Source organism: Mesocricetus auratus, unplaced genomic scaffold (genome assembly GCF_017639785.1).
Source record: "Mesocricetus auratus isolate SY011 unplaced genomic scaffold, BCM_Maur_2.0 Super-Scaffold_100691, whole genome shotgun sequence".
In the NCBI taxonomy this organism is placed as follows: Eukaryota; Metazoa; Chordata; class Mammalia; order Rodentia; family Cricetidae; genus Mesocricetus; species Mesocricetus auratus.
Genome location: NW_024429267.1, coordinates 59,972,111 through 59,984,964, shown reverse-complemented (window position 1 = coordinate 59,984,964; position 12,854 = coordinate 59,972,111). Strand labels below are relative to the sequence as shown.

Genomic DNA, 12,854 nt, shown 5'->3' with positions numbered 1-12,854 from the left:
AATAGAAAAATTTTTAATTCTCACCAATAGAGGGCAATAGTAGCATTGCTAATAGGAACTAGCATGGTAGTAAATGTTCATTTTAAAACAGAAATTCAGTCTTATTTTTAAAAGTGCTTTGAAATAACCAGCAAGAGTTCAAATATGGCTTACTGAAGGAATGAAACTTCTATAGGGCCCATCATAAAATATCCCAGTAACTCTCTCATCTTTACCAACATGGTTTTACCAAAGGTCAAGCTTCCTTCTACTCCTAATGTACACAGAAGAGAGGAAGGACTCTGTAGGTCCTATAATGCTGACTGCTGTCTTGGGAAAGAGTCATTGAGGCTGGGAACAGACCTCTCTGTTCCCAAGTCAACCCTTTGTTTGGAGTCAGCTGAGGGAACTTTTGCTTTGGAGGATCTGTGCTCCCTGGTTTCAAAATTTCAGAGTTTTGAGCTGGAGAGATGGCTCAGAGGTTAAGAACACTGGCTACTCTTCCAGAGGTCCTGAGCTCAATTTCCAGCACCCACATGGTGACTCACAACCATCTATAATGACATCTGGTGCCCTCTGCTGGTGTGCAGGTATATATGCAGACAGAACACTGCATACATAATAAATAAATAAATCTTTAAGAAAAAAAATTCAGTTTTCTCCCCAATGCCACCAAGTCCTTTTCCCCTAGCATGCTCTTGGGTGGCTAGTTCTAAGACTGGAAACAGAAACTGCTGGTGGCAGGTTAGCACAGCTCTCTTTGCAGTTACTACTCTGCCAGCATTTTCATAAAACTGAAAATAAGGAAAACAGCAAAACAAAACCATCCAAATCACCAAACAAACCTCCACTACAATAGTTTCTTAAGGAAAATGAATGCTGCTATACATGGTGGCATAGACCTTTAATCCTAAAGCTTGGAAAGCAGAGGCAGGCTGATCTTTGAGTTCAAGGTCAGCGTGGTCTACGTAGCAAGTTCCAGGACAACCAGGGCTACACAGTGAGGTCCTGTCTCAAATTTAAAAAAAAAATTAAAAGTAAGTAAATAAATAAATTCAACTGCTGTTTCAGGCAACAGTAAAGCCAAAGTTGAGGTTGGCATTTATGTCACAAGCAAGTTTGGGATAAGTGAGGTTAAATGTTCAGTTTATGTTCTACCTAGGACACCACTCTGGAGGAATCATTCAGGGACAGCATTCAGGAGAGATGTGAAGCCCTGTCTGTTCACAGAGGAGCTACGCAGGGGTCAGGACAGCTGGGAAGCAGCCTGAAAAGGGGAAGCCTTCTTCACACTCTGGGGTTTCCAGTCTCCTTGCATCCTTCCATTTACTCAGCATCCCACTCATTCCTGAGATGAACACAAATCATGGAACCACAACTCTGCTGTTTAGAATGTGGCTTGAGCATCTGCCTAAACAGCAAAACGCTACTGCGTGCTAATCCAGAGTAGGGAGTGCTTTCTTTGCTTGTTTTCAACATAGGATACCATTCTGTAAAACAACTCACAGCCTCCTGCCTCAGCCTCGAGGGCTGCAACTACAGGCATGTCCCACCACGCCCAGAATGGACGCCCTTCATATGGGGACAGTACAGTTCCCCATATTTCTACCATGTGCAAGGGCAGCCTGCCACAGTCTCTGAGCAGAGTGTGTTTTCCTGGTTCTGGAACAGTTTTCTTTAGCTCCCATTCCAGCTTTGCTTGGTTACTTACTGTTCTCTTTTCTTTGTTTCTGTCTTGTCAAAGAAAGAGAGTTGAAAAATCAAACACCACTTGAAAGTTTATCATGAAAAACAGTGGTCTTAGCCTCCATTTTCCCTGTACCCCAGGACTGAATCTCAGCTCTTTTTAACTTAATTTTAAGTCAGGGTCTCAGTGTAGCACCCAGAGGCTTGGAGCTCACTATGTACGCCAGACTGATCTTGAACTCATAGATATCCACCTGTCTCTGTCTCCCGAGTGCTGGGATTAAAGGCATCTGTGAAATATTCCTTTACACTGTGAATATATGTTGTTGTGATTGGTTTAATAAAGAAGCTGACTGGCCAATAGCTGGACAGGATAAGGTTAGATGGAAGAGTCAAACGGAGCATGCTGGGAAGAAGAAGGGAAGGGCATGCCCTACTGAGAAACAGTACCAAGCCATGTGGCAAAGCATAGCTATGAAATATGGGTTAACATGAATGTAAGAGTTAGCTAGCAACAAGCCTGAGCTATTGGCAGAGCATTTGTAATTAACATAATCCTCTGTGTGGTTATTGGGGAGCTGCTGGCGGGACAGAAACTTCCACCTACAGACATCAATCACCACATCTGGCCAACCTAACCCCTCCCCCCCCCCTCTCGACACAGGGTCTTGTGCAGCCCCAGGCTGGCCCTGAACTCTTGATGTTCTTGTCCCTGCCTCCTGACTTCTGGGATTATACACATGTGCCAACACTTCTGGCTTCCACTATTACTTCAATTATTTAAAACTGTTTATATTTGTTAGTGATTTTCACTTCAGGAGATTTTATTGACCATGTGTGGTAAGAGTCTAAGCTGTTTAGCTCTCCCAGCACTTTGCCCTGTCTTCCTGCAGTCCATGACCAGGAAACCCTACAGTCCCTAGGTTCACATCTTCTTCCTTTATAGTTGAGATTTACTAGGCTGAGCAATCTAAAATAACAATAACTTAACTACTCACTTAAAAAAAAAATCCTTCTCATCTGGTGTTAGGGATAGAGCCCTGGGCTTTTCCATACTAGGCAAAGGTTCTACCCCTGAGCTTCCCCAAGCTAAGAGCCTGGAATGAGGTGCACAGCTGACCAATAATACCCACCATTGTGCCTGTGGAACTACTCCTGTACATCTGCCCACATTGTGTTCTGAATGGACACATGCCCTGGACACTCTTTCCACACGCCTTGCTGAGGCTGAGCTTTGCTGTGATCCAGGTCTCCTCTGCATTCTCCTCCTTCCACTCTCTCTGGGTACCAGGTACAGACATACACGATGTGGGTGTCCTCTCTACCAGCTCACTCCTCTCTCTGTCCTCCCAGGCATGTCCCCAGCACCTGCCTGGCATAGCTAATTCCATCTTGGTTTTGCTTCATAGAGGATGCAAAGTGCTACCTGTCACACAGTAGGGACATTACCTATGAGTGTTGTGAGGGTCGGTGTATCTGAAGTAGTACCACGCAGAGTCCACAAAGGTGTCCATGGTGTCTGTCTCTCTCCTGGCTGGTCTCTTGCACCTGAGAAAAGAAATTTACCAATTGGCTTTTTTCTACATTTCAATGAAATTTCACACCAGCTGTGCTTCTGAGGTATTGGACCTCCTAATATTTCACTTTGAGCAGCATAAACTAGAGGATGCTCTTCGAGAACTGGGAGGAGAGGGATGAAGTCTCCAAGAGAACCAAGAGACCTTCCAATCACTAAGCACACAAGAGCTTGAGTCTATTTTCAGTTTTAAAATGAAAAGGTTCAGAGAGGAGGTCTTGACAATCTATGGGGCCTTGGGTAGTAGATCAGTATTTATTCCTGGCATACAAATGAACTTAGGGTGCCCATCTCACAATGAGGGATGCTCTCTCAGCCCGAACTCTTGGAGGAGGCCCTAGGCCCTACCCTGAACGAAATGACAGACTCTGGAGATCACACATGGAGGGCCTCACCCTCCCTGGGGAACAGAGTAGGGATTGGGTAGGGGGTTTCGGGTCCTGGTGGGGGGGGACAAGGGAGAAGGGGAAAAAAATTAAAAAATGAAAAGGGTTGTGTTTCACATCCCATATTTATTAGGCAGTCCACACTGGCTCTTTGAGTATTACAGAAGGAATCAGCCCGCCCACCCCCACCTCAAACAGGGTATCACATTTGCATTTTCATCAGGAAGCCTGGGCTTGATGGGGTCCCTCAGGGTGGGAGAAGTTCCTAGGAAGTCCTGTGTGCCCCCAGAGAGGGTGCCCATTTCCACAGTGACTGTCTAAAGGAAAGTCAGATCTTTACTGGACTGCATCCTATTTCTGACCACAGACAATAGTTTGCAAAGCAGCTGGAAGATAAAGGCACTTTCTCTTCCTTGCCCAACCTGTAGAAACACTGAGGAAAACTGAGGCCCACTACCCAGAAGCTATCACATCTGGCTGGCACCCCTGCTCACTTCCATTAATGTCTCCGTGGGCTGGAAGGCAACTAGGTGTTACCACCGATACCAAGCCCTCGATGGTAAGGAGGAAGGGCTTGGGCACAAGGTCACCAGGTTGGGCTGGGTTCAGTAGAACTAGGGCAAAGTTGTCACAGATGCTATCTCATCAGGTTCCCAGAACACCAGGGAATTATAAGACAGACTACCCAAACCCTACTGTGCAGGAGAGCAGTGAGTTAAGAAGCCACGTGACAACATGAGGCTGCTATGCCATACTGAATGTGGACACTCCTTCGCAAAGGGGAAGACGGGGACAAACAGCATGATGTCTGTTATGGTTCTGTTCAGTCAGCTGGTAACAGCATCATGAAAATCACTCTAGATGCACTCTACTGATCTTAGAAGAACCCACTCCCACTCCAAAATGAGGAGGAAGGAAGGAAAGCTGGTGTGTTTCCGCAAGGTAAAGAAGGAACACACACTGGCTGTCTTTCCCGCACTCCACTATTGGTACCAAGACCTCCATGGCTATCACAGGCTCTGAACTGGGAACCACAGCAGGAGAGAAACAGCTTTTCTCACTTTGAGGAAGTTCTGTGGGACAGAAAGGGCAGGCAGTACAATATCATGAAAGCCTATGGTCTTTACTCCATTGGATCCATGTTTCAGGGGCCTCTATAGTGATTAGGCCAGGTTCTAAACTGTTGTCTCAAAGGTTCCAAAAATGCCTTTGTTCCTCCTTTCAGCACCCAGTGAGGGGGGTGTGTCCTAGACACCTCAGGGTGCCAGCTGTGGATCCTCACCTGGGGCAAGGACAGTTCACCCACTCCAAAGCTGAGGCCAGTGGGGAGCCTCCTTTGCCAGTGAGAGATGCGACGCTGGGCAAAGTCACGGGCAGGTCTCGCAGCGGCACAGGCACAGGGCCGCAGGCTGCACAGTGCACGATGGGGATCGGGGTGCCCCAGTAGCGCTGCCTTGAGATCAGCCAGTCTTTCAGTTTATCGCTTGTCACGTCTCCACCCACTCTCATCCCACGGGCTTTCTGAGTCAGGGCTAGAAAGGCATCCTGCCGGGTCATACCTGTGAACTGGAGGAGAGGACAGATGGCTGTAAGGAAATCGCTGCCCTGCTCAACACCCTGTATGACTGCATCAGTGAGTGACTCTCACAGGGTCTGGCTCTGTGCAGGGACAAATCACGACTCCCCTGAGACCTGGATGCATTTATCATTTTATAGGTCCTTTCCTCCTTAAGCTAATGTTTAAAAAAAAAAAAATCACATTTTGCAATTGCACTGCTACAAAAAAAAAAGAATTCTGAATCTAAAGTTTAAGGTTTTTTGTTTCCAATGAAAAATGTATCTATTTTATTCATATAGGTGTTTTATCTTCATGTCTGTCTGTGCATCACAGGTGTGCCTGGTGCACAGGGAGATCAGAAGAAGGGTGATGGATCTCCTGGACCTAGAGTTGCAGAGATGGTTGTGAGTTGCCATGTGAGTGCTGGGTATTGAGCCTGGGTTCCCTGGAAGAGCGGTATTCTCAACTGTTGAGCCATCTCTCCAGCTCTACTTCCAAATTTTGAAGATATTAAAATATTTCCAGTAGTCTTGAGAAGCAATGTTGGCCATGGGCACTGTGCCCGCTGTGTGTGGTGGGCATCTAGTCCTGGTTCTGTGGCTCTCCCTCCCTCTCAGCCATGCTCTGTATACCTGAAGAGAGAATCGCTATTAGTGTATACCAGTGAAGAACTGTACGACAAGCATTTCAATGGCTCACAACCAACTATAATGAGACCTGGCGCCCTCTTCTGACATGCAGACAGAAGTGTGTACATAATAAATAAAACTTAAAAAAAAAAAAAAAGAGTTGCCATGGTCAAGGTGTCTCTTCACAGCAATAAAAACCCTAAGACATACAGACAGACAGAAAGGATAGAAAGACAGTACACTCTTATACCTAGGTGGTCACAAACCTGAAACACTGAATCTTCAGGTATAACAGGACCAGAACCAGAACCAGGGGACAACCAGCAGGTGCTTCTCCAATGATTCATCATTGGCCGGTTGTGGAACCGACATGCCGAGCTGGCAGTTCCCAGATTGGGGCTCATGTTCAAATCTCCTGGGGAACTGTAACTACTCCTGGTGTTTACTACTCATGTTCTCACTACCACTAACCATTAAGTTGAAATATCTGGGTTGAGACTCAACCATCAGATTGTTATCTTATTTTTTTTGTTTCATGAGACAGGGTCTCACATAGCCCAGGCTGGTCTCAAACTCCATGTAGCTAGAATAACCTTGAACTCCTAACCTTCCTGCCTCACTTCCCGAATGTTAGGACCATAGGTATGCATCACCACACTCTTCTTCCAAGCACCAACATTTGAAAACACTTTTACTGGTGTTTCCACTGTGTAGCCAAGTTTAAAAAAGAATACTCTAAACCAGTGTCCTCAGGTTTTAATGTGCATACAAATCACTCAAGGATCTTGCGTGACTAGGGTGGGCCTAGGAGTCCACATTCCTACCACTGATGCCAGAGTCACTCACTGATCTAGGGACCATACCTTTAGCAGCAAGGCTCTAAGCCACTCATTCTCAGGAACGGTCCTGGACCAGCAGCACTGCCCGCAGCACCAAGACCAGCACCATGCAGATTTGCTGGAGACAGAAACTCTTGGGAAGAGTCAGGATCTCTGGATATGTGTTGCCAGTGCGTGTTCTAACAAGGCCAGCACGATGCTGATACATGTGCTCAAGCATGAGAGTCACCTGAACTACTCCCCACCCCGAAACTGCCCCTGCCACTGTGCTTTCTGGTTCAGAGCAGCACAGGAGGGTTCATAGCCTACCACTTGTACCAAATCAAACAAGAGACAGCCTTGACTAAGGCAACACAACTCTGAGTGTTTATTCCTTTCTGTGAGTGACTTGCACTTCAGGTGGAAACAGCAGATAACCTGGAGTGAGCCATCACCCTCCCCAGGAAGAGGAATCAGCACCAGTCACCTATTCAACAACCTATTCTTCTGGACAGATCATTCTCAAGCAAGATTCTCAACGAAGCTGTTCTAGGGTTGGACTGGATTTCAAGCTAAGAAACTTCTAGGTGTTAAGGAACAGACTTCTGTTCTGAGAAACCAAGCAAGGCTGCAGGCTGCTGGGGTGGGAAAGAGTGAAAGGGCAGACTGTGACGTGACTCATGTCTCATCACCCCATCTCACAAGTGAGTATTCAGGTACAGGCCAGGGCACCAACCTCAGCAGATCCACTCAGCCTCTCTGTGCCATCTGGTGACGTTTCAATGACTTCCAAGTAGGGCAGGCCCAGGGTTTGGGCTATGCTGGTGTCCTCTGAGCTGGTGCTGGGGATTCCTGTGCAGAGGAGGAAAAAAAAAGACAAAAAAACACAAAACACCATCTCTTCTGGAGTGTTCAAAGCAAAGAATCAGGCAAGATTGATGCATGGTGGTAGCATCCTGGAAGAGAGGCCAGGAAGCCCCGCCACAGGGTAATGGGACACAGCCTTAAGGAGCACCCGAGCACAGCTGTTCACCATGTTGGGATTACTTCCTTTAGGTCCTTTTCTCTGATTTTTCTTATTCTTAAAAACATAGCTGCAAGCCTAAAAATCTACCATATATGTTACTGAAACTTTACTTTACAGGTGTGATGAGGGGAGCCTCTTAAATCTCCTCAGTGACTTCCTGGTGGGCAGCTGGGCTGTCCTCGCCAACATTCTCAGTCCGGGCACCAAAAGCTGGAACTGGAGTCTGTGTCCCCGAGAGCAGCAGAGCATTCTGAACAGGCATTTATTCTTGAGGAAATGAGGTGGGCACGAGGAGATCACTCGCCCAGAGGGGTACCTGCTGTTCCGGCTTCAGCTGTGCACAGAAGCAGGCTTTGGTAGGTGGCTCTGTAGGACAGGGCTCTGAACGTGGCGCTGCTGGCATGGTGGGCTGTGGTGAGCACAGCAGCCCAAGGGACATTCTACAACACCCTGGCCCCTTCCCACACCATTTCCTCAGCAAGGACAGACAGAAATCTCCCAATTAGCCAATGTCTCCAAGTGCTGACACCTCTCTCGTGGAAAATGCTGACATGCATGTGGGCGTGACCCACCAGGGAAGGGTCACTAAGCCAGCCCTTCTGCAAAGCAGCTCCAGAGGGCGTGCCTGAAGTTCCAGAGTGTATGTGTGCAAAGCTGTGTTGTTTCCAGCTGAGTTGTGACAGAAAGCACAGAGTCAAGTGAATGAGCGTCGGTAGACTGAAGGGTAAGGTTGCAGGACAACAGTAAACTATACCAACAAGTGTTTATGGCACAGGGGGAAGATGACACTCATTTACCAGATTTTCAATGTCTGGCTTAGGGTGACTCAGTGACAATCCAAAGGAGGACATCGTGACCACATTTATATAGCCACATAAAGAGTATTCTCTAGTCTGGGCAGTGGAGGCACATGCCTTCAATCCCAGTACTGGGGAGGCAGAGGCAGGTGGATTTCTGTGAGCTCAAGGCCTGGTTAGTCTACAAAGCAAGGTCCAGGACAGCCACGGCTATTACACAAAGAGACCCTGTCTTAAAAACAAACAAACAAACAAAAAGGTACTGTAAAATATGACATATTCTAACTGTGTAGACTGGATGGTGAAAATTCTGCTTTATTTCTTACTTGTGTCTGTTTCTGTCCTTAGAAGGCAAGAAACAATACTTTAGAAAATACTAATTACACAACTGAGGGAAATCAAGACAACAGAAAAAAAATTTCCCATGCTCACCTAAAAACATCTAGATCCTTAGAACGTTATTATTGCATTAGTGATTTAGCCCAAAATGTCAAACACCCGAAAAGCCATATCAAGATTTTGTTCACTGTTTACACTGGCTGGCTATTTAAAACATCTTACTAATCATAAAATGCATGGCTATAATGGCCAGAAGTGACCTGAGTGCTCAGAGCCAGCTTTCGGCTTTGACACCTCTTCATCAAAACTGACCTGAGGTCATTTTAATATGAAATGTCGCTTGCTCCACATGTTTGCAGCAGCAGCATGGAAAACACGATCTGTCGATCTATTGATCTATCGCCACAAGGGCCTGCTGCTCTGCAGTGTGGCCGTGGTCTTCCACAGGAAAGCAGGCAAGAGGGGCACTGCTTGTCCTGAAGGCAGAGTTTGGGTAGTGCTGTCTTTAGGTACTTACCCTTTGTTCCCCTTCTGTGCCAGGACAACAGGCAAGGTTGCTCCTGAATGAGGCTACCAAGGACATCCTGCTTTGGTTCTAACTATGCCTCTGTACACTGCTTCAGTTCCAATTAGCCTCCTCCACAATGCCCAAACCTAGCCCACGCGGATCGGGTGTATCTGGGACTCCCATCTTTGCACTTGCTGGCGATTTTGTGAATTTTATTCTGTTTGGTTTGGTTTTGTGAGACAGGATCTTACTACATAGCCTATGCCGATCTCAAACTCAAGATCCTCTTGCCTCGGGCTTCTCAGTCACCAAACCTAGCTTGGATTTTCAATTAGATTTTTAGTCTGTGTTCTATTATCTCCCATATCATGTGTCCAAGTCTCCAAAGTACCTCATGACCCATGAGCCTGGCTTTTAAAATACTCAGTAGCAACCAGGAAGGTTGCTTTATTTTAAAAAATTAAAATCGTTTTACTGATTACTATTAGTGTGTGTATATGTGTGTGTGCAGACACATGTGGAGGTTTGGAAGGCCTCCTAATCAGGTTCTGGTAACTATACCCAGGCTGACAGGCTTGAGTGACAAGCACTCTCACACACTGAGCTGTGTTACTAACCCCCAATATGTTTTCAAGTACACAGGGTTTTCTGTTGTTTGAATGCTTGCTTTTGTTTCCAAAGATACGTTTTACCATGTTGTACAGGCTTTAAGTTTGCGATACCAGACTGGAGAGATGGCTCAGCAGTTAAAAGAACTTGTTTTTACCGAGGACCTGGGTTCAGTTTCCAGCACTCACACGAGAGCTCACAACCATTTGTAATGACAGTTTCGGGAGATCTGATTCCTTCTTCTGACCATCAAAGGCACAAGGCACATACATACATGTAGACAAAACACTCATACACATAAAATACATTTAAAAAAAAACCTTAAACTTGTGACTGTCCCAACTCAGGCGCCTGAATGCTAGGAATTCAGGTGTGTACCACCATGCTCTTGAATATGCAGTCCTTAACTAAATAACAATTACATGGAAGGAAAGTGACTGGGGTTGCAGCTCATGGTAGATTGCTTTGCTAGCAATGTATGAAGCCCTAGATTTGATCCTCAGCTACAAAGAGAATGAAAGGGGGGGGGGGGGGGCATAAAGTTTCACTAAGAGGCAAAACCCATCACAGACTCAATGGTAAAATCTCCTAAGTGACAGCAAGAACTGTGAGCCCTTTGCCCCTAAACCTGCATAATTTATTAGCACGCATGACATATAAACAACCACATACCTATTTTTGATTCTAGAGAACCTCCTAAGTCAGCCTTGGCCATGATAACGATGGGGACCTCCTGCTGGGTGAGCATGTTCACAGCCATCACTGGTGTGAGGCAATCTGAAAACAAGAACAGATCCATCAGCTAGACACACCCCAGAGCAGACAAGTGAGAAAAAGCAGCACCACATCTTCCATGCTGTGTGCTAATTGCTGAAGAGCTGGTGCTTTGAAGGGTATTAGCAGATAATTCACACCAGCGGAAATGAGAAGATTAAACGAACATGGGAGAAAGTTTCGTCCATCTGCACGCACAAGCAAAGAAGAAGGGGGTTTCAGAGTTCCAGATGGAAAAGCCATCTCATTACCACCTTTTACTTTTCAAAATTATCTCCAGCAGTGAGAATGATAAAACACAAAACCTTCCTGTAGTGAAAAGAGGGAGCACGAACTTGTAAAGCAAACGGATGACAACGTGGCTAGCAAGCAGAGCAGAAAGCGGAAAAGAGATCCCAGACATCCAGAGATCCCACGCACCCTGTCCTTAGGAGACACTGGAATATGTGTGCTCTTGCGAATGAAAGGCTAAATGAAGAAAGAGACAGGTATAGGATCCTGCTTTCTGCTGTTGCTGTGCTGAGACACTATGGCCAAGGCAACCTTTAGAAGAGTTTGTTTAGAAGAGCTTGGGCTGACAATTTGAGATAAGTCCCTGACCATCATGGCAGAGAACATGACACTGGAGCAGTAGCTGAGAGCTTATGTACTGATCCACAGGCACAAGGCAGAGAAAGAGAGAGAGCTAACTAATAATGGCCTAGGCTTTTGAAACCTCAAAGCCTACCCTCAGTGACACATCTCCTCCAGTGGGGCCACACCTCCTAATCTTTCCCCCAACTGGGGACCAAGTCTTCAAATCACTGAGCACAGTACAGAAGAGTGACTGAGATAATTCCTCAGCACCATGAGAAGGTGCTTCGAATCTATGGTGTCTTCAACTCAGGGGTTGTAATCTCTTATAGCTTGTTAGCTCATTAATTATTAAGATGATTTCATTTTGTGGCCCAAAATTAACTAGGAGGGGAGCAAATGTACGACTTGGATACTTACAGTATTTAGCTTTTTAGTATTTACTTTTCAACCATCAACAGCTTCAAGGAATCTCAAATTACTCAAAAGGATAAAACCTGAGTTCTCCCTTCAAATAGCTGAAATTCTCTTTCTTTCTTCTTTCTTTCTTTCTTTCTTTCTTTCTTTCTTTCTTTCTTTCTTTCTTTCTTTCTTTCTTCCTTCCTTTCTCTCATTACAGAAAAAACAAACAAACAAACCCGGAGAGGTTAACCTTCACTGTCAGCTTGCCTGGTTTTTAGAATCACCATGGGTATATCCACAAGGGGTTTCCTTGCATGGGCTTGGGTCCGGGACTGAATAAAAAGGAAAAGTGAGCTAAATTGCACCATTCACCTCTCCTTTACTTCCCAGATGTCTCAGTCAGTGTTCTACTGCTGTGAACACTGCAACATGACCACAGCAGCTCTTAGAAAAGAAAGCATTTAACTGGCGCTTGCTTACAATCTCAGAGGTTTAGTCCATTATTATCAAGGCAGGAAGCATAGCCACAGGGAGCATGGTGGCCCCCAGGCTTGATGCTGGAGGAGCAGTTGAAAGCTACAACCTGATCTACAGGCAGAGAGAAAAAGAAAGACCACCCCCAGGGACTCACTTCCTCCAGCAAGGCCTTTGCCTCCTAATTCTTTCATATTTTGCCATTCCCTGTGACCAGTCGTTCAAATGCATGAGCCTATGTGGGCCATTCTTATTCACACTGACTGGATGCAATGTGATCAACTGCCTCATACTCCTGTTACCATGATTTCTCTACCCTCACGCTTCCCGTAAGTTGCTTTTGTCAGGAAAGTAAGGACTACAGAACTTGGGACATGTGCACAGAGGCCTTAAAAGCACACATGAATTCTAACTTGTATCTTTTCTTTACGATTTCAATATATAACAACAAAAGGTGAAGGCGAGGGACAAGACCTGCCTTGTGTTGGGTGTCTTCTGTCCTAAGCTCAGAGGAACCTACAGTCAGGATGGTAAAAACCTGTCTGTGACCCAGGAGTCTGGGCCCACAGCAGTTCCTAGGAAGAACAGGTGACTAGGGTTATCCTCATTGCACTCAGAAAAATCACTGTGTGAAGCAAAAGTAAATTGTCAAAACATTTTCCAGTTTACACCATCCAAAACAGTTTGAGAGCCAGTAATTTAGGTGCAAGCTGCAGGCT

The 12,854-nt window shown here is 45.9% G+C and overlaps 1 protein-coding gene across 3 annotated transcripts in view; it reads right to left on the bottom strand.

The window, feature by feature from the left end:
- The window catches only part of Lars2 (leucyl-tRNA synthetase 2, mitochondrial), a 140,791-nt gene that overhangs the window by 23,139 nt on the left and 104,798 nt on the right, over positions 1-12,854 (bottom strand). For all 3 annotated transcript variants that reach the window (XM_040739722.1, XM_040739721.1, XM_040739723.1), the window contains 4 exons: positions 10,585-10,689; positions 7,369-7,484; positions 4,910-5,193; positions 3,115-3,213 (listed from right to left, as the gene is read on the bottom strand). In XM_040739722.1, coding sequence (XP_040595656.1) covers positions 3,115-3,213; positions 4,910-5,193; positions 7,369-7,484; positions 10,585-10,689 — 604 coding nt within the window. The remainder of the gene's footprint in view (positions 1-3,114; positions 3,214-4,909; positions 5,194-7,368; positions 7,485-10,584; positions 10,690-12,854) is intronic.